This window comes from Cavia porcellus, unplaced genomic scaffold (genome assembly GCF_034190915.1).
Source record: "Cavia porcellus strain 051 isolate PalLab524CR breed Dunkin Hartley unplaced genomic scaffold, mCavPor4.1 scaffold_1, whole genome shotgun sequence".
In the NCBI taxonomy this organism is placed as follows: Eukaryota; Metazoa; Chordata; class Mammalia; order Rodentia; family Caviidae; genus Cavia; species Cavia porcellus.
The window spans coordinates 31,234,358-31,256,597 of NW_026947484.1; the positions used below are offsets into that span (position 1 = coordinate 31,234,358).

The 22,240-nt window shown below is 38.8% G+C and overlaps 1 protein-coding gene across 1 annotated transcript in view; it reads right to left on the reverse strand.

Annotated features, from left to right (window-relative positions):
* Positions 1–885: 885 nt before the first annotated feature.
* The window catches only part of LOC100727960 (uncharacterized), a 38,782-nt gene continuing 17,427 nt past the window's right edge, over positions 886–22,240 (reverse strand). The window contains exons 2-8 of the mRNA XM_003471892.5: positions 20,296–20,417; positions 17,387–17,525; positions 15,022–15,143; positions 12,489–12,599; positions 9,103–9,209; positions 3,211–3,301; positions 886–1,419 (exon numbers count right to left, since the gene is read on the reverse strand). Coding sequence (XP_003471940.2) covers positions 1,297–1,419; positions 3,211–3,301; positions 9,103–9,209; positions 12,489–12,599; positions 15,022–15,143; positions 17,387–17,525; positions 20,296–20,417 — 815 coding nt within the window. The 3' untranslated portion in view covers positions 886–1,296. The remainder of the gene's footprint in view (positions 1,420–3,210; positions 3,302–9,102; positions 9,210–12,488; positions 12,600–15,021; positions 15,144–17,386; positions 17,526–20,295; positions 20,418–22,240) is intronic.

Consider the following 22,240-nt stretch of genomic DNA (forward strand, 5'->3'; position numbering starts at 1 on the left):
TTGTTTTTCATAATTTCAGAAGATAGTCATTATTTTAAAAAAGGAAAAATGAATTTACACTAAAGAAAAAATACCAGTTTAGATATATTCTCTATATAAATTTATTTTTTTACTCCAGTCGGCTCACAGGCAGGGGCATAGCTTCCATCCTCTGTTCTATGCTCTGGCTGGCTCACAGGTCAGGGCTTTCCTTCCTTCCTTCCTGGTTCTCCCCTTTCTGTGCTCTAATCAGCTCACAGGCAGGGGCTTAGCTTCTTTCTCCTCTATATAAATTTTAAAGGATAATTTTTCTAGTTTTATTTTTTTCTAGAAACTCCATTTAAAAAAATTTTAGTCCTATTTTAGCCTCTTCACAAAAAGCTGTGTACATGGACTCTTATAACAAAAACAGTATAATCCACATTTCCCCCCTGCTGTCTTCTCCCAGTTATGGTTGATAGGCTCTGTCAACCTGAGCAGTTTAGAAGTTTAAGAGACTCAGCAGGAAGCCAGCCTTCTTACTTTGTAAATATCCTCATCTGTGAGAGAAGGGCATAGAGATTTTATGAGTGCTACACCAGCACTGGTGGAGGGGAGGGAAGGCGATGATGACCTGTGTATTGTATAAAGGAAAAGAGGCTTCCTTTGCCCTCTTTTGTTCTGGCTGCTTTTGCTGGCTGTTGCCTTGAAGGGCTGCCCTGGTGCCATGCCACCCTTCCATGGAGCCAGTTGCTTATGGACTGAAACCTCCACAAACTGTAAGTTACATAAACCTTTCCTTCCTTAATTTTGGGTGTCAGGTATTTTTGCCTCAGCAACAAGAGAAAGTAACCAAGACACACACTAAAGGGCACTTTCAGACTACCTCTATATTTTTAACAGAAAAAAGGAGAAAACAAAATAATATCAGATAAACTATTTTAATTTAAAATATTGTTAATATTTTTATTATTGCACAATGCAGAACAAAGTTGTATAGCGACATACACAGCTATATATATGTGTGTATACAGACAACTATTTGCAAATGTCACATACACCAAGTTTGAAAGGAAATACACAGAAAAATATGTATTAGGATATTAGGGGTGTTTCTTTTTCTTTTCTTCTCTTTTTCTTCTTTTTTCCCTTGAGACAGAGTCTTGCCTTGCAGTTCAGGCTGGCTTTGAACTATTTTGCCAAGGCTGACCTTGACCTGACAGTGAACCTCCTGCCTCAGCCTCCCAAGTGCTGGGATTATAGGTGTAAGCCACTATGATTGGCTTCTTTTTCATTTTGTAATATACTTAACTAAACATTACACTAGGGAGGTCTATTTTAGTGCTGGAGAATTTTATATAAATGAATTTGTTCAAGAGCTTCTTTGTCAATGTCACTTTGTGAGTACACATCATAGTTCAGTGGTACCTCTTCAACCCAGGAGGATAATTGTATATTAGTCTAGGAGAAAATAAAAGAATTATAAACAGAAATGAAACTTGCAGGGTGATCTTGTTTTCTGGACTCTTATGAAATAATTACTAAGTAACTGCCTATAACAGATTTTTACTACAGTGAATAGGACTAAACCTGCATGGTACTCCATAATAACTTTTTATAAACGGTAGGTCTATGGATTTAGAGGCCATACTGTGACTTACCGTGAATTCTAAACTGGAAAGAATATAATTTTTTTTTTTGAGACAGGATTTCACTATGTAGTTCAGTCTGGTCTTGAATGTACCATGTTGCCCAGGTGGATCTAGAATTCATGGCAATCCTCCTGCCTCAGCCTCCCAAGTGCTGGGATTACAGGCATGTGCCACCACACTGGCTAAGAATATAATTATTTTAATAGAAACAGTTTAATCTTACTTTAGTTTAAACAACAAAAGACTAGAACAGTGATGGGGCAATACATAGAAAAACTGTCACAGTAAGGAGTGTGGGGCAATCTCTGTTCATAACGTTCACTAGGCCCTTCCCCTCAAATTGCAAACTAGAGCCTTATCTGTTTAAAGAAGTTTTCTTAAATGGAAAGCAATAAAATTAGTAAAAGAGTTTGTATAGAATGACTCATATCAACATCAAATTAGGTCTTTTTGTTTGGTAATATTAAGGATCAGAACCAGAGGAACTCTACCATGAAACATCTCTAGCCCCTTTTATTTTGAGTCAGGGTTCTACTAAATCACAAGGCTGGCCTTGAACTTTTTTTTTTTTTGTGAGACAAGGTCTTGCTATGCAGTTCAGACTGGTCTTGAATTACTATGTATTCAGATTGGCCTTGAACTCATGGCAATTCTCCTGCCTCAGCCTCCTGAATGCTGGGATTATAGGAGTGTGCCACCATATCTGGCATGAATTACTTTTATAATTTGAATGATTGCTAAAATTTTAAAAAAATATTATTGATGACTGATTTTATTTAACATTTTTGGCATTTTAAAAAATTAGATATAATTTTTAGATATGATTATATAGCATAATGGGTTTTATTTTGAGATTGTTTGGTTTTTTTGGGGGACGGGGACTGAACTCATAATCTCATGCTTGCCAGGTAGGCGCTTACACCTGAGCTAAATCCCTGGCCCCAGATTGTTTAGTTTTATAAAGGAAGAAATCATATACATGGAAAGGTCTACTATGAAAATAACAGTATTCTGTATTAAGAAACACAACAGTAACTTTCATTTGGGGATCTCAAATAACTTCACAAGCGTAATTAATCTTCATATAAGGAATGTTGTTGGGCTGAATTTTATTAATTTTATTATTAAATAACAAACATCCTTCTTTTATATAAAGAAAGAGGAACAAAGAAACAAGTTTAAATCCCACGTGACTTAGAAGCCAAGCTGTACACAGTTTGCAGTACTGCAGTTTGCTCATTTGATTCCAGAAGTCTGGAACAACCGTGTTCCCTTTCACTCTAAGGGATACAGTTACGATATGGGTGTTCTAAGCCTCTTAAAAATATGCAGTAATGCTTCTTAATCTAAAACTATGACTTCACAGAAAAATTGGGTAGCAAAGCAAAGGAATTTGTATCCATGTAAGTGTTGCAATTTCAGAGCAGTTCAGACCAGGAAATAAACCACAAGCCAGTGCTTAAGCAATAAGGTCTTTATATTCTAACACTTGTCACTGTTCCCAGATAGAACATTTCTAGAATATTTACTGTAATAGTTATGAGAAAAAAAATGGAGAAAAGTTTTGACAATAAAAATGCTGGAGTGTTGGCTGACATACCTGAAGGCCTGAGAGAGAATCTTCAAGACTTGGTACTGTCACTAATAATGATCCGGGCTTCTTTAGGTTATGACTGATATATTCCCAGGCACTACAACACATAAAAACTGTTATGTTAAAATTGCTCCATACCTCAGAGAAAGGAGAAAATTCAGAACAACCAAAGGCTGGGAAAGCTGTGGAGTGGTGGGAACCCTCATTCACTGCACTAGCTTGGTGGTTCCTTATAAAACTAAATATACTCTTACCACGCCAGCAATTGTGCTCCTTGTATTTATCCAAAGGGGTTGAAAACATAGGTTTACACAAGAATCTGCACATGAATGCTTAGCACAGCTTTCTCCTAACTGTCAAACTTGAAAGTAACCAAAGTGTCCTTGAGTGGCTGAGCTAATAAGCCATGTGTGGTCACCCAGACGGTGGTAGAGTGTCCCACACTCAAAATGAGCTATAAGCCACGAAGACACGGGGGAAACTTTAATGCTCATTATTACGTGAAGGAAACCAATCTGAAAAGATTGTACACTGTATGATTCTAACTATGACACCCCAGAAATGGCAAAACTATGGAGATGTAAAAAGATTCAGGGGTGAGGGGAGAGGACAGGATGAAGAGGTGGAGCACAGGGGATTTTCAGCGGGAATATTACGTGTGACACTTTAATGGTGGATGCATGCCACCATGCATTTGTCCAAATGCACAGGCTGTACACCAAGAGTGAGCTGCAATGGGAACCATGGATTCTGGGTGAATACAGTGTCATAGCCTCACGCATTGTGATACATGGGCCTCTCTGGTGGGGGACAATGGAGCAGACTGCATTTGTAGGGGTACAAATATGTTACAGCAAATTTCTGTCCCTTTCTTTTATTTTTCCTGTGAACCTAAAACTACACTAGAAAAATAGCAGTCAACAAAAAACCCCAAACTCAGAATCCAAAGCGTATCTGTACCAATACATCTGTCGCCCAGGTTAAAAACAAAACACAGCAAAACAAAAACCCTGCTATGTTAAGACTGTATCAAGACACTGGAAAGTTAAAAGAAAGACAGAAAAGAAAAGGGAAGAAAAGACAAAGAAAATGCAACTCAGGGGACAGCTAGAAATCTAGATGGGCAAAAATGTTTGCCCACAGGAAACAGTACTGAAGCAATGTACTAGGAGTTGGCAAATTCTCAAGTTCCTGAAGGGTGTTGGCAAAATTGTGGTCAAGTCCCGGGGAGGTTAACAAGATAGGTTACTGCAAGTACTGTAAGTCCACGAGCTGGTTTTCAGAACCAACATACAAAGCTGGATCAGCAGTTAAAGCTCCTTAAATTGTTCATGAAGTATGCAGACTTGGTTCTACTGGCTAAAAGAGCTGAGATTGTTGGGGGGAGGTGGTGGAGAGACCTGCTGAGGTCACAGAAGTCCTGGAGGTAAAAGGAGCAGTGAGGACAGAAACCAAAGACTAACAGTGAGAATGTGATAAGCAGGTCAGGTCTTTTGCACTCAATGTGCCCGTGGGAGTACTTCCTGAGAGGACTCCCAGGATAACGTAGCATCGGGAACGTCAGTGGAACTGGTCAGCTTCAGAGCAGGACAGAGGCTACGCGTACGCATGTGTGCCAGTGGCCAGGGTCTGTGTGCCCCTTAGTGTGGACGTGAGCTGGATTCTGCCCTGTGCATGTCTGGGTGGGGCTCCTGCCACTGGAGAGTAGGGATGAAGGCACGCAGGAGGGCACCTCTTGCAGCAGGACAGGAGGCAGCAGTGTTACTCATAGGCTGTTTGGTTAGTTCACCCAGGAAGCTCTGGAGTTTCTTAACAAAGTGACAAAATATTCTTTTACTTAGGCCAAATAAAAAGTCTGTAGCAGTTCAATGTCACCGTGTTTTGACTAGGGCTATTTTGTTGTCCTAAAAACGACACACTTTACATGATTACTAATATAAGAAGAAGCCAAGTACCCTGGCACAGTCTTTCTCTTGTGCGCTATCACTGTATTAGTTGGATCTGTTTTACTGATACAACACACACATTTTCTCCCCCGTATGGAGAACTGGACCCAGACTGAGTCTTGCACATGCTAGGACAGCACTCTATCCCCTAGCTCCTGCTCCAGCTCTTTTGTATGTTGAGACACGTTTCACAAATTGCCAAGGCTTTCCTTATAATCTTAATCCTCCTACCTCAGCCTTCCAACTAGTTGGTATTACAGGCATTTGCCACTATGCCTAGCTGCAACTTTTAGTTTACAAGGCACCTCTAGCTGGGTGCAGTGGTGCATGTTTATAATCTCAGCCATTCAGAGATCACAAATTCAAGACTAGCCCAGGTAATTTAGCGAGACCATATCTCAAACTACATAAAAAGGATGGGGATAGAGCTCAGTGGGTGAGTGCTCGCTAGTGTGTATGAGGCTCTGGTTTCAACTACCCATGCAAAAAAAATCAAACCAAGCCAAGACAACAAAAAAACAAACAAAAACAACTAAAAATTGCTCTACAAATCTGAGAGGTTACCCTGTAATGAGAATATTCTAAAGCTTGATCCTTTCCTGAATTTTCTTTCATACTAACTCTTATGGTAATATCATTCCACTTATCCTCAGGCTCCAGTGAAGATTGCAAATCTTGAAGTTGGGCATGGCACCACACGCCTGTAATCCCAGCACTGGGGAGGCTGAGGCAGGAGGACTGCTGTGATTTCAAGGCCAGACTGCTACAAAGTTAGTTCAAGGCCATCTTAGAGTACAAATTTAGACCCTGTTTCAAACAACAAAAACCAAAACAGAACAAAGGACAATATGAATTCTTGGAGATAATATGTTACACCATCTGTTCATTCACTTGTTACAAAATATAGATAAATGATCAATTTTGGTCAGAATTCTAGTGCAATGCTTTATTGTATCTTCTATCTAAACTTACCTCTGTATATTGTCTTTCACAAAGAAAATAATTAACCCACCATGTTGGAACTTAGGACCCTGGGAAACCAAGCAAGCAGCTCCCCTCCCTGGTAAGCGGCTGCAGTGTGGCAGACTGCGGCCCTTCCAGGGGGAGAACCACCAGTGTCTCCTGAGATCCAAACCATGTTGGAACTTAGGACGCTGGGAAACCAGTAACCAGCCGGCCTCCCTACTAAGCAACAGTGAGCCTACTGGTGCACAGCCTAGAGTCAAACATCCCACTTCCCCTATCCCGCTTCTCCTGTCCCCTCGTTAGCAAATGGGAACCAGAAATCTGAGCATCTCTTGGGAGGTTGATCATAACAAATAAGGGGGATTTCCTTCTACCATCTCATTGAAGGCAAATATTTTTATTACTGTTTTGCTTTATTTTGATTAATGGTACTGCTCTATTCAATATTCCGTTTTGATTAAGTTCTATAATGTTCTGTATTTCATTATATTTTGATATATGTGATTGAAAGAACAACTATTGTAAAGATAATGAAATATACTGCGATACCTGTTACTGTTATCCTGGTAACCTGCTTTGAAGTTCTAGACCAATTTCACTACACGGTCTCAGTTGGCTTTATTGTCTTGTTCTGTTGTATTTTACTACTTTCAAAATAAAAAAAAAAAATAACCCTAAGAGACTATAACATCTCTATATTTAGAATTTATTGCACTACACTTAGATGTGCCTAAATTATATCATGTGTTCAACATTTGCTGAGTGAGTGAGTCATGCAGAGTTCAGGAGTGAATGCACCAAGAAAGACTTCTGGAACAACCTAAATATGCAGTATGTCCTGTGACAAGTTTACCCGAGCTTTTCTCTTTCTTCAGCATTCATAATGTTCCTATCACGAATCTCCAGAGAATTTAAGGTATTTTTTCTTTCAATTTCTTAAAACATAAACTTGTTCGTATTTCATTTTTCAACAACTATATAATATTTTGGCTACTTGTTATTAATTTGAAAAGGCAAAGAACCCGGGCCTCTTCACAGTGGTCCACCACAAGCTGTAGGGTGTACTTTTGTTTTTTCCTCCCTGTTTACTCTGACCTCGCTCACTTTACAGAGCATACTTTTCTTCTACCTTTTCGTTTCTTCATACTTTTAGTGAATATGAGACTTTGTCAATGTTTAAAAAAGGAAAAACATGTTTTGTTTTATTGTGCTATGTTTTTGTTTTTTGAGACAGGGTCTCACAGGTCTGGGACTTGCTATGTAGCCCAGGCTGGCCTTGAACATGTGGTGATCCTCCTGCCTCAGCCCCCCTCAATGTTGTGATTCCAGGCATGTGCCACCATGCCTGGCTAATCCTATTTTATCCATTGGAAATTATGTTTAAAGAAGGCACTATGATGAAAACAACTTGTGCTGCTGCTATTTAGTATGTGAATAAAAAATCATCACCTATTCTTACTAAGCTATGACTATAATTAGCTTTCTGCTGAAAGAGGCTTCTTTTTAAATTGTTAATTTCATAGTGACCTTAACCTAGCAGTAACTGGGATGTGTGTGTGTGTGTTGTGGGGAAGAGGCAGGAAATATATAGACAGCGAAGAGGTAAACTAGTAGAATGAGGAGGTTTGGCTATTCAGGGTTCCATTTTGGTTTATAATTCTATGCATTTTAATTTCTGGGGAATGGAAACCTTACTTACTGATGCAAACATATTGGGGTAATTCCCTTTATATCTATGTTTCGAAAAGGCCTTTTCTGCATTGAGAGTACTCATAAACTACTACAATATGTTAGAAAGCAGCAAGCTAACTGGCCAGATAAATAGCATCTCAGAATCTAATACAGGAATTTCCTAATTAGGAGGATCCTACAGGTCCTGATGGGCAACTAGCATCAATTATAGTGGCAGAGGAGTCAGAAAAGTGATCTCAGGTTTCTTAAGTTTTTCCTACTACCTGAAAAGTGCAATAAACTTCAGGAAACTGCTTTGACAATGATGATGACGACTACTATTACTACTACTTTTAATTTTTCGAGCCAAGGTCTTGCTTATGTAGCTCAGACTGGCCTTAAACTCACTAAGTAGCCCAGGCTAGCCTTGAACACACTGTGATCCTCTTGCCTCAGTCTTCCAAGTGCTGGAGTGTCACCACAGTCAGTGTTATGGCTTATGTCTAGATGTACCCCCAAAGCCTTATGTGGTTATGGGTGCGGCTTTTTTAGAGGTGGCTGGATTTAGAATGTATGATGCTGGGATCAAGAGTATGTCATTACTAAATCATACATAATTCTGGCATAGTTCTGGGTGTGGATAATGGGAAGGCCTCATGTTAGTAGCCTGGATAGAATATAAGGGAAGAAAGGGGGCTGCTGCTGTTGCTTGCTTTTTTGCTCTGTTTGCACGTGTGTGATGCAGTGCCCTTGTTCTACCTGTGAACTAGGTAGAAATTTCCTCATTTAACTTGGGGTGTCACATGTTTTGTCTCAACAATAAGAAAAAATAACTAAGACACCTACCTAAATAACTACTAGTATTCAGAATATTTTAAGTTTTATAATTAGTGTTCTAGGTTAACATTCCTATATTGTTTTAATTTCATTTATAGGCCTTAGTTGATTTCCATTATTTTGTGATACAATAGCAATGGCTTTTCAAAAAAAAGGGAACAAGTAGAAAAGAATAAGCATAAAGAACCATTGGGAATTGTTTTCTAATTGTATCAATGGCTGCTAAGCAGGTGCTTGGGTCATGTAATCATTTTGTATCTGACAAAAAACTAGATGTAATATTTTACAAAGTTAGACAAAGTTAGTTTTAATTTTATCATATACATAGTAGATAAAATACATTCCAAATAATCACCTTACACTTGGTTATTTTTTAAAAGTTTAATATGAAAACATTTCTACCATGATAATTTCTTTTCGTACATTGCCTGAATATATTTTAGAAATGAATTAATTCTTATTTGAATAAATAACATACCTGGCCTGTTCTGTCTCATTAAGAAAATATTCGAAGACATTATTCATTATGACAACATCAGCACTGTGCAGAAGTGAACCCTGGGTACGGATGTCTGCATGGATCACCTACAGAGGAGGAATGAGTTCATGTAAGAGAACAAGGGCACTGCATCACACATGGCAAAAGAAACAGCTGCTGGTTCACTGCAAAGCATTCTGGGAGGTTAACCCTTGGGTGAATGGGGGAATAATAGCATATTCACCCCAACAGGAGATTTGTAATATACAGTAAAACACAAAAACTTGTGAAGATTTGTCTTATATAGAATTATTTAGTCATAAATGTGCTCTCTTAACTCTTGAGTTCAGATTTTTTTACACTATAATTGTATCCCAAGTTGTAAAAGTTAAAAAGGATGTAGTTTAAAGAATGGCACTATTGGCTGGGTGTGGCAGCTCATGCCTGTAATCCCAGCCCTTGGGAGGCTGAGGCAGGAGGATCGTTGCGAGTTAGAGACAGGCTGGGCTACAAAGTGAGCTCAAGGCCAGGCTGAAACTGCATAGCAAGACCCTGTCTCAAAAAGACCAAAAAAAAAACTATGGCACTATTACCAACTAGGTTTGTACTCTTAGGTAGTCAGTTTTTCCATAAATAAAATGGAATATCTGTCCTGATTCATAGAATCAAACAGGAACATGTGAAAATCATAGAAACATACATATGAGTTATAAAATATTATTACACTATGTTAACTGGTCTTATTCGACTCTTCCTTTAAAATTCACTTGAATGTATTACCTGTCCAAAAAAGCAAGATGATTAAAGAAAAATACCACAAATCTACCTCAAAAACTGACAGACTTAGGCCTTGCAGAATGGAGCAAAAGAAAGAGGTTTTTCTCTGGGGGTGGGGGGTGGTCAAACAGAAAGAATCTGGGCCTGGGGAGCAGACCTCGCTGAAGCACAGGGAGAACTCCTGCCAACAAGAGAACGAGGCCAACAAGCACCCAGGATGCCGAGAAGCCCGACTCACCAACCCTGGCCCCTCTTACTCAGTTCAGGGATGCTGCTTGCCACTCAGCTAAGAGCCTAAAAGCTTTCTCCGTGTACGCAGCCAGCCCGCAGGGAGACCTTCCTAATCACCCACAAGGTCACTCAAAGCGAAGCCACTGGTAGCTACCCTCCCTGGGTGCTCCAAACTTCAGTCCACTTTCTGGTTACTTTCTCAAGTATGGGCAGACAAACAAGCATTTCTAAATCAAACAACAAAAACAACAAATATAAAAAAGTCTGAGCCTTTCAAGGCTAACTGAATCTCAGCAGATAATATAAAAAACAACCCTATGATCAATCTCTAGGGCCCCTCAAATCCAACATCTGTCTGTAGCTTTAAGGAAGGAAACCATTAAGGCTTCCGGTAGTCATAAGATGGCACTGCCTTTTAAAAAAAAATTAATTTAATTTTTCAAATCCATTTTATTTCAAGGGAAAAAAATGAAGACAAAATTGCACAACAAGTCAGGGGGGAAACAATGGTACATTGTCATCTCCAAATCAGGTAGTGCCTTTTACCATGGGGTTGCTGAGGGCAACAGAGGTCACAGCCAGGGAAAGTGTGTGGCTGAGCATGTACCTACATAGTTTTTCAAAGGGGGTAAAAATTTTTTAAAAATTTATATATTTTATATATATAAATGTATTTTTATATTTTATCATTACCTTTAAAACAAGAAAACTTTTGATTATCCATTTATTATGTGTGATAGTTAATAGGTTCTAAAATATATTTCTGTTAGTTATGTGACTGTTACTGTGTAACAGCAGTGTGTTATAGTTTATTACATACGGGATAGTGAGAAAAAACTGTGAATTTAGTGAACAATTCTCTCTCATTTATTTCTCAATATCTAACATGGCTATGGGGAAAGAAGGGATGGGGGAAAGAATAAAATAATTTTCTGTATAAAAAAGGGGAAAGGCTGGGCCCACGGTTTTCACACTGAGCCAGGCCTCCAGCCCCTTTTTATTCTAGGCCAGGGTCTGGCTCAGTCGCTAAATTGCCTGGGCTGGGCCAGCACTCACAGTCCTCCTGCCTCAGCTTCCCGTGTGCGCCACCAGGCCTGGCTAACTGTGATGTCTCTCAATGTGGGAATGCTGGACATCAGAGCGCATCGACACCTCTCTGGTTGGCCACTGCAAGTGCACATCATGAAGAATTACTGTATCAACCCACAATTCCTTGACATTTTTTCTCTTAAATATAAGAAAAGAAGAAAACCTCAGCCACAGCCTAACCCAAGAACAGCGAACCTTTTAGAGATCAAGTGCCCAAACTACAACCCAAAGCCCACTGCTTTATCACAAAGTGCCAACACTGCAATTAAACCTAACCTAGGTTTTAGTTTATGAAAACAACTCAAACATTAACATCTTTTATCTTAAAAGAAAAACAAGACACATCACACATGTCATAGGTTTGCCACTACTGGCCTAAGCCAAAGGCTTGTTCCCTATGAACTACTATCCTATGGCATCTATTATACTCTCTGAAAGTTCAGAGAAAGATAAGGAACTGTGAGTATCACATAGCCCTTTCATTTATTTTCAACATTTACAGCTTAATTAAGTACATTTCTGGGCCAGGTATGGTGGCACACATATGTATCCTTGCACTAGGGAGGCTGAGGCAGGATTGTCAGAGTTTGAGGCCAGGGTGGACTAAATAATCAGTTCAAGGCCAGCCTGAACTACATGGTAAGACCCAGTCTCAAAAAAACTATAGTATACACATACATACATTTCTAACCAACTTCACTAGAGTTTAAAATATGCTGCTACCAAAATTATAGATGATACAGAGAAAACAGCTGGGTATGGTGGTACACATCTGTAATCCCAGCATTCAGGAGGCTGAGGCAGGAGGACTGCTGCAAGCTTAAGGCCAGCCTGGATTGTAATAGTAAGTTTCAAGCCAGCATGACATTGTCTCAAAAAACAAAATAAAACAGCAACAATGAAAAAGAAAGAAAAAAAAAAAAGAGAGAGAGAAAGAAATAGAAAAAAATTTACTTTCTAAAAACTTTAGGGAGAAAGAAAAGTGTGTGAGTGGATATAATTGTAACAATGATCTCTATTAACTTTTTAGGATACTAGGTCAACTCAGGCTATTGTAACTTTCTTCACAATAGCCCGCCCTGTGTTCCCTGGATGTACTTTTATTTTGCTTTTTCCTCTTTTACTTGGCTCAAACTTGCTCTGCAGACAGAGGCAAGAGGAAATGAAAGGGAAGGAGATGGAAAAAGAATTCAGAGCTGTTGTGTCCATGCACCACTCTCCATGATGAGTGTGATCATTAGGGACTGTAAATGTGTACCGATAAAAGTAAAAATTAAAAAGAAGAGTACCTTTATTCTGTCACTAAACTGGTATTTTTTAATGACCATTTCCTGTAACTGGCAAAAGTCTCCATTCAGTTCTACTCCATACAGCTGTACAGCTGAACTATAAAGGTAACCCTAAAAGAGAAAGATACATTACGATACAAGTTAATTAACTTTTAATTGCAGTTTATTTCTAATTAAAGATTCAAATTTTAAAAAACTATCAAACACAGTGAAAATAAAATAAAACAAAACATAAATACCACCTTGTAGTTTATATAAAGTTACAACCTCCAGAAGTTTATTCATACTGGTCAGATCTCAATTGTAGCTTATTAATTCCCACTACATGGCTATATATATATATATATATATATTTTTTTTTTTTTTGTCTTTTTCGTTTTTATCTGTACCAGGGATCGAACTCACGACCGCACACTTGCAAGGAAGGCGCTTATGCCACTGAGCTAAATCCCCAGCACATGGCTATATTTTTTAAGTTCTTTCTTTTTTTTTTTTGATACCAGGAATTAAACTCAGGACCTCACACTTGTCAGGCAGGTTCTGTGTCTTTGAGCTATATCTCTGCCACAGGATTGAGTTCTTTTTCCTGATAAAAACTGTAAAACAGGGCATTCAGCAAAGTTGGACTTGACAAAAGTGACTGCATAGTTATTCTCTGACTAAAACCCAACTTCTGTGATTGGGAAGTTTTTTTAGGACAGCTAGAGAGATCTCCGGTGAGTTTAATGAACGATCATGCACAGTCTAGCGCTAGTGGGAGGTGACCTTGGGAATGCACTGCTGACTCAGGGAAGTCAGCGAGCGTCAGGGAACCTGCTAACGATAATCAACCATTTAGTTAATAAGGGTGATTGAGAATTGACTATATGTTGTTATATGCCTATTTTAGTTGCAATAACAAAAACAATAAGATATAAAAACACAGATAACTGGGGCTGGGGATTTAGTTCAGTGGCACAAGTGCTACCCTGGCATGCATAAGATCCTAAGTTCAATTCCCAGCACCAAAAACAAAAACAAAATAAAAATCAGACAACCAAATCTGTATCTAGTGTTTCATCACGGAATTAAAAACAATTTTTTTTTTTTACAATACTGGGGAGTGAACTCAGGGGCTTCACACTATGCCATGCTCCTAGCCCCTTTCCTTTTTTATATTTTGAGACAAGGTCTTATAAGTAAGTTGCCCAGGGTGGGCCTGAACTTGCTATTTTCCTGCCTCAGCCTCTCTGGGTGCTAGCATTAGAGATGTGTACCACCATGCCCAGCTTCTAGCATGGATTTTTACAAGATGCTTAACATTGCCTGTGGAGGTAGTCCAAAATTTTTGACTGAATCAGTGGCTTAATATGGAGAAATATATCAATCTATTTGGTTATCATCACTGATACCTCTTCTGCAGAGCCACAATTACTTTAGCTTTATTGCTTTTTAATAAATCAAAAGTCAAAGAGAGTGAGCAAAATACAGTAAGCAGTCATAATCTCCAGTATTTTTCCAAACAAAATGACCAGCCAAAAAGAGTAGGGTGGCCCTTGTTTATAACCCCAGTACTTGGGAGGTTGAAGCGGCAGGATGGCTGGAGCCTAGGAGTTGGAGGACAGGCTGGGCCACCTAGTGAGATCTTGTCCCCAAGACAAGAACACCACCTCCTTCCCCACCCCTTAGCATAAACTGTATTGCCAGACAAACACTTGTGCTGTTGAGTTAAATCCCCAGCCTCTTTCCTAATTACAGAATAAAAATTTAACACTGCAAAATAAACTCAGCATTAAAGAGTTAACTGCTTTTGATGCTGGGGATGGACAGTGCCATTTTTGGCATAAGCCTCAACCACTGGTGGCCGTGGTTTTAACAAGTCTGCTAATGACAAACAGAAACCACACTTTAGCTTTTCACTAAAACCATTTGAGAATTTAGAAATACTCATGATGTGAAGTTTTTCAAAAGACCACCTTGCAGTAATGTTTCAGAAACACATGTCTTCTGCATTCAAACTCTGGATCACAGAAACTGGAACAAAATGTGTCCTTCGACATCATTTAGTTACTCATTTATAGAGAAGGAATTAGAGGCCCTGTGGTATTAAGTGATTTGCTCACAGCCACTCAGGGACCTCCTAGGTCAAGTAAATTTGCCAGTTTTATGAGTTCTTATCAAAGACCAGTACACTGTTTTATTTTAGTACAGTACAAATTAGAAGAGGTTGGGAAGCAGTACGGGCTGACAACATGGCAATGCGTTATGAGTCACGTACTTCTCTTTTCGGGCTACATTACTTCTCTTTTGTACGTGCGCTTTTTTCTGTTGCATAGACAAAGTAAAGGAAACCAGACAGCTGGTCTTTGAAATTCTCCCCTCAACTACTATCAAATAGAATTTAGGAGCCTGCCTCCATTACACTATTCTAGCCTTACTTTGCTACTTCAATCAAGAAGGCCAAGCTGTCACCTTTGGTGGCAGGCAAAGCTGTCACTAGCAGGAGGAGAAAGCATTTTCCAAATGTTGAATATGTCCATAAGCTGGACTTTACCCCATAAAGGACTGTGCCAAGTCTGGAGCCAACGTCAACCAAGACCTTTCCCGACAGGTCGGGGAGTATGTGATGATAAATGAACTTCAGTTCCATGAGGGAGAAGGAATGAGAAATAAAGCCTGGAAAATTAGAACAGAGGGAATATTAAATTGTGCTTGGCTTTCACAGTTGCATTCTGTGCTTCTAGTTCCTTCATCTATATTTAGAAAGTATGTTTCGCTACCTTTCTTTCCTCTCTCTTTTTGGTTTTTGTTTTGAGACAAGGTCTCACTATATAGCCAAGGCTGGCCTCGACCGTGTGGCAACTCCTGCCTCAGCCTCCTACAGTGCTGGCATTACAGGTGTGTGCTACCATACTCAACTTCATGTTTTTGCTTAATCAATGAAAACCATCCAGAGTTTATTGAAAAAAAAATGTGATAAATTTGTATTCTTCTATTCTGAGTTACATTAGAGAAAAATTTTCATGTGAGGGAGGACCAGAAATCAAACCCAGGACCTTGCACTTACCAGGCAGGCTCTTGTGCCATGAAAACCAAATATTAAGTCTCTGATATTTCAAAGGCCTGGAAGGCTCTTTCTAAGTCATCTGAGTGCCCCTCTTTTTATTCTTGCATTTGCTTGGGATGGTCTGGGTTTTCCTCTTCTTTTCCCTGTGACCTGCTGCTGCATGGGGTGACTACATAACTTACACACCGTCTGCATCTCTCACCTCACCTTGTAGCTGCGGGCTGCCACAGACGGTGAATAATCAAATGAATGACCATTTCTGGGGTTGTGTGACGTGGCAGCCCTGACCAATCTAAAATGTGTGTTGTGGAGTGGTACAGAGCAAGAGGAAGATGCTCCCATAAACTGTCCTTATTTCCCTTCACTTCTAGTCTTGTAGTTTATCCTCTCACCCCAGTTTCTGTGATCAAGCATCCATCTGGAATAACTTGAATCTGGTTCTATCCTGCTGCAGGAACTCAAAGATGGAATATATTATGTTTTATAGAATATAAGGGTCAAGGAAGAGAGAGATTTGAGTCAAAACTGATAGTGGCTAAAAAATGGTAGCGGGCAGACCAGTCCTTTGGAATAGAATAAACGATGTGACCGGGCCTTTGAAGTAACTCTTGGGGTGGGCTCTAACAACCTGTCTTTGTTCTCCCATGGCCCAATCCTCCATATCCTCTTTGCTAAACTGGCGCTTCTTCCATGGGTCTTGTAGCTAGACAAACCCCTGTCATCTGAGTACGTGTCAGAGTCCCTCATGGTGAGACCTATTTTGGATTCACTACTGTCACTTGTATTGCTCTGAGTATCCAGTTATTATTTATAAACTGACTCTTACAAGAAAATAAAATCTTCCAATTTTTATTCTACAAAATTCTCTTCTACAAATTTCTGTACATTAGATCTATTTGATACAGTATCTACTTTTCAGTTATAATTCACCTTTTAGTTTGTCCTATTTTGTTCTTGTCTATGTTCTTTTCATCTGTGAATTTCAACTACTTTCAGGGATATTGTAAGTGTTACCTTGAAATAGAATATTAAACCACTAAATCAGATATATTTAACCCCAAATTATACTATAAGTATAATGGATTTGCATCAGCAACAAATCGAAATTTGGTAGTGATTAATTTTTCAGGCTATTATCTAAGATCAGTAACATGAGTATGAGATTTCTCCCCTGGGAGGGTAGCCCACTCTAAGCAACAACTCCAAGAGCAGGTGAACAGTAAAAGGTACTGTAGTCCAAAGCAACAACCTAGACAATCACATCCAGTCTGAAAGAAGACTGTACTAACAGAAGAGTTAACCTATTAGCAGCGGGGAGTCAGCCTAGTTCTTATTTTGGACACAGGTGCTACAGCCAAGGGACAGACTTGTAACAGACTTATTGTCACTAGAGTTGTGTTGCTATGGCTCGTGGATGCTTCATGGTGTCAAAACACTCACTGGCCTGAATAAACTTTCTGAGCCCATGCCCACTCATTAATATCCGCTCACTATCTGACTTCTCAAGCAGATATTTTATAGGGAGACTATTTCAGTCCCCTAGCAAGTTATATTTATTGTAAATAAGTCAGCATACGGTTCATGTATCAGTCTCGGGTGAGTAAACAGAGTTCCCCTGTACTCAGTCATTTCTGATTAGTTTCTGTACTCGAGGAGTCACCTTTACATAAGTTCTGGGGGAAATAAGGTGCCTAGCTTTCCTGACTTATTCTTCCCTAACTGCAGTACTTGGTAATGGCCACAGGATGGCTTTTGCCTTTAAAGAAACCTGCCCTGACCTGTTCAAACCTTTATACATTCATGACACACAAGAAAAAGCGCACATAAAGTTATCAGTCACTTGCGTGCCTACCTAAAGGTGCTGTCTGCTGCGAGCCGCACACTGTACAGTAGTTCCTGCTCATTCTTCCTTCCTCACATAATGAATCAATAAAGTCTTCATCATAAAGGAATGCATCAACGTGAACCGTGGGTTCTGGCTGCTGCTGTATCTGGAGGAGAGAGGAAAACATCAAAAGAAAGCACAGTGCTTGCTTCAGCAGCACATAACCTAAAACAAAGGAAACAAAGTACAAAGAACTCTTCTTATTGTTAAACAAGGCGAAACATCAGTGGTTCGCATCCTAAAAGTCTGAGAGCAACATATCACAGAATACAAATTATGCTTTCTTAAGTCCTTCATTTATTAGATACCAATAACATGAGAAGTATATAAAATTATTAGCTGAAAGGAATCTGAGAGATTATCCTTGTGCACCCTAAAGGTAGGTTTTGCAAATACGCTGATGGAGATTTCTCCAAGGAAATTACCCGGTAAGAGGGGAAAGGTTGAAACAAATGCTAGGTCTTCTAAGTCCTGTCAGTTACTCACAGTCAGAATACCTAGCAAGAATCTTTGCCCAGTAAGTCGAGCTTTCGAATAATTAAAAATGTTATTAAAACTCCATGCTTACAAATCGTAACCCTTTATTAATACTCATAGTATATGATATAACGGCAAGTGGCTACAGAGAAGATAATGGCTGATTCCTTTCACTTTAACTGTAATAAAGAACCCTATCTGAGCATGGTAGCACTTAACTATAATCCCAGCACTTTTGGAGGTTGAGGCAGGGGGATCCCAAACTCAAGAACAGCTTAGGCAGTTAGCAACTCAGCAAGACCCTGCCTCGAAAACCAAAAACCAAAAACCACCTGAAAATTTTTTTAAAAGGCTGGAGATGAAGCTTAATGGGAAGGCTCAGGGTTCAATCCCTAGTATCCACCCAAATGCCTAAAAATCATATCTGCACCTATGGGGTGTTGTGGCCCATGCCTGTAATCCCAGCACGCGGGGGGTTAAGGCAGAAGGATCGTTTAGGTTTGAGGCTGGCCTGGGCTACAAAGTGAGCTCAAGTCCACCCTGAACTGCATATAGAGACCCTGACCCTGACTCAAAAAGACAAAACAAAAACAAAAACAAGAGCAAGAACAACCCCCTCCTCCAAAACTCATATCTATACCCATTCAATTAATCTCTGGAAGAATGTTAAATCAAGTGTGGGTATACTAAATGATTAGAGTAAGCTGAGGAAGATAAAAAAATTAATGTTATGAGGACATAACAGGGTGATTAACACAATGTTTTTCCTTATTTCATATATTAGGATTCGGATACTGATTAAAATTGTTTTATTAGTGACACCTGAACTGTACTACAAATATTCCTCTTTTTTTGTTGTTGTTTTTTTAATTTTTTGGGACAGAGTTTTCCTATGTAGTTCAGATTGGCCTTGAACTCACTATGAATCCCAGGGTGGACTGAAACTCAGTGATCCTTCTGCCTCAGCCTTCCAAGTACTGGGATTACAGGTGGGCACCACTGTACTTGGTTTATAAACATTTCTCTGAATTTTTTTTTTTTTTTGTACCAGGGATTGAACTCATGACCTCATGCTTGCCAGGCAGGTGCTTAGTCACTGAGCTAAATCCCCAGCCATCTCTAAATTTTTGTACTACCTTACATTTTTTCTTTTTGGGAACCAACTCTGAATGACTGGATATTTACTAAGATTTGCTAAATCATGATGTGTATACAGATTAAGGGGGGCTGGGGATTTAGCTCAGTGGCATAAGCACCTGCCTTGCAAGCAGGCAGTCCTGAGTTCAATTCCCGGTACCGATATAAAGGAAAAAGACAAAAAAAAAAAAAAAGAATGTATAGGCTAGGTCAGGAATTTAGGTTAGTGGTATAGTGCCTGCCTGGCAAGCACAAGGTCCTGAGTTTGATTCCTGCTACCAAAAACAAATACATAAATGGAATGTACAGTACTTATTTCCTCTGCTCAGGTATTTATAGAATGAAGAAACCACATTAAGGACAGCTGTTTTCAGATTCATGGATAAAGAAGATACTAATACTAGCTTTGCTTTAAAAAACAATGTTCAGGGGGCAGGGGATTTAGCTCAGCGGCATAAGTGCCTGCCTTGCAAGCAGGCAGTCGTGAGTTTGATCCCCAGTACCGATAAAAAAGGAAAAAAAAAACCAAAAAAACAAAACAAAAAAAAACAGTGTTCATCAGTTTCATTCCCAGAACCAAAAAACAAAAAATGTTCACATTACACGGTCTCCGTATGGGCTGAGAATTGAAGGAATTTAAATAAGGGGATGGTTGGGAGAAACAAACCAGAATTATATTCTAGAAATAGAAGAATAAACAAAAATACATAAATGCCAAAGTAGAAGGAAACAAAAAGGTGGACTTCATCTATGACAAGAGTAAGGGAGTGGAATAGGAAGAGAAAACCATGACACCACACTCCAAAGCCAGGTTAGTCCTTGTTTGGTCTGGATGACCAGTTTCTGATTTTTCAGTCGAACAGGATGCTTTAAAAAAATAGTTAAATAGGGCTGGAGATTAGCTCAGCGGCATAAGTGCCTGCCTTGCAAGTGTATGGTCATGAATTCAATCCCTGGTACAAAAAAAACCACAAAAAAACAAACCAGGGCTGGGGATTTAGTTCAGTGGCATAAGTGCCTGCCTGGCAAGCACAAGGTTATGAGTTCTATCTCCAGTATCGCTAAAAAAACAAAAAAGTTGAATACAGAGCACTTGGAGGCAGGGAGTTGAGTATTCAGAAGAATCAGAGACACACCGGAAGCACTAAAACATTGTCTAAAGTTAAATGCAGGATTAATTAGATTGAAGACCCCTTGGGGTTAGGGAATAATAGACTCTTAAGCAGCACTAAGAGTAAATTAATTTGCCTTAATGTATTTACTTTTTGAAGGGCTACAGGTTCTGAGGCAAGCATGGTTTCTAGAGGTAAGCAACTCCGAAGGTCATCTGCTATGCTTTTCAACATAATGTCATTATTGTCTTGAGTGAATTCATCAAAATCTCCTGGGGGGGAGGGGAAGAAAAGAAATAGTTCTTAAAATTGTAGTCATTCCTAGATTAAATGATTACAATGGATATATTTCCACCAGACAGTATCAATTTGTAACAATAATAAAACTTGTAAACACTGACAGATTCAAATTCTAACACAAATCCATTAAACATGAAGTTTTCCATTTCCCAAACTGCCAATCTAATAAGACAATTAAAATATCTATCTATCTATCTATCTATCTATCTATCTATCTATCTATATATCAGCAGCATAAGCACCTGCCTAGCAAGCCTAGGGTCATGAGTTCAATTCCTGGTCTCAAGTTCACTAAGTAATCATATTTAGAAGGCATTGCTCAGGATTTAAAAGAAGATAACCTTAATCTAAATATCTCTGATACCAGGAAAATATTCTTAAAACTGCAGATCAAAAACATTAATATCCTAACATCTGGTATTAACTAAATAGTAAACTTTATAACAAGCATATTGTTCTGGGGCCTAACAGTGGATGACAAAATGGTAATTCAAACAGTATTTTGAAGTCTGTGACCTGTCATGGGATGGCCTATAAAAAAGAGAAGTCTGTAGAGAACAATACAGACAGCACCCTAAGACAGTAACAGTGGGTGACTCAAGGGGAAGGTACAGTGTTCACTGTTCTGAAACAGTGTTTCACTTTCCTGTGGGTTAGTATGATTCCCAGGGAGTTCACAGACAATTTAAATAGGATCTGATTTATCTGGAAAGAAAATACTCTTGAAGTCAGCTACTCTCTAGGACGCCAAATGCAGACTAAAAAGAACAATTCATGAAATGGTGTGGCAGCAAACCAATTATTTTAGCTTTCTCTTAAAATACTTGTTTGTTTGGAGATAGTTTTTAGCTCTGCAGGTTAGGCTGCCTCAGCCTCCCAAGGTCTGGGGTTACAAGGGTGTACACCTGGCTTTTAAAATACTATCTTTTTTGAAGCTCTGCATTACTTTCATTGTTTTTTTTTTTTTGGTCTTTTTCCTTTTTTTCGGTACCAGGGATCGAACTCACGACTGCCTGCTTGCAAGGCAGGCGCTTATGCCGCTGAGCTAAATCTCCAGCCCCTACTTTCATTGTTTTGTTTTGACTGATTTTATTGATAATGGTATATGCAGCTACTATAATGGCATTATGGAAGCCATTGCTGATTTTCTATTATCTTGTTTTGAAGTCCTGTATTGCATTCTCTGTTTTGTTTTGATTGGATCTATTCTAGTTTGTTTGGTTTTTTTCTCTTTAAAATGAAAAAAAAAATTCTACCTAAAAAAATACTGTCATATTAATGCTTACTATTATAAAAGGATCTCAGTGAGATTGTGACTATGTCAAAAGTAGCTGTATGGTTTAAAAACAAAAGTTATACACATTTATGTGGTACCATGTAATGTTTCTGACACACAGCCAAATTGCATAATGTTTAAATCAGGTTAAACATACTTATTTCTTTTTACACTTTCGATTAATTTATAACTTTATGGTGAAAATATTCAAAACCTTTTCTTCTAGCATTCTGAAATATATACAACTAATACATTATCATCTATAGTCACTCTACTTCACAATAGCATTCTATGATTTTAAAGGTGGTAACATTTATTTGTTCAGGATGACTTAAATTTTTTAAATCATATTTTATTGGCACATTTTAGATATGAAAAATGATACATTCATCATAGAGGATTTGCACCTGTGCATGACACAACTTGTTTCTTTTTTCCCCATTCCCCTACTCCTCCTTCAACCCCTCTTTTCCTCCCCTTTTACAAAAGTTTTGTTTCCTTGTTTTCCTCTTTTTTTTT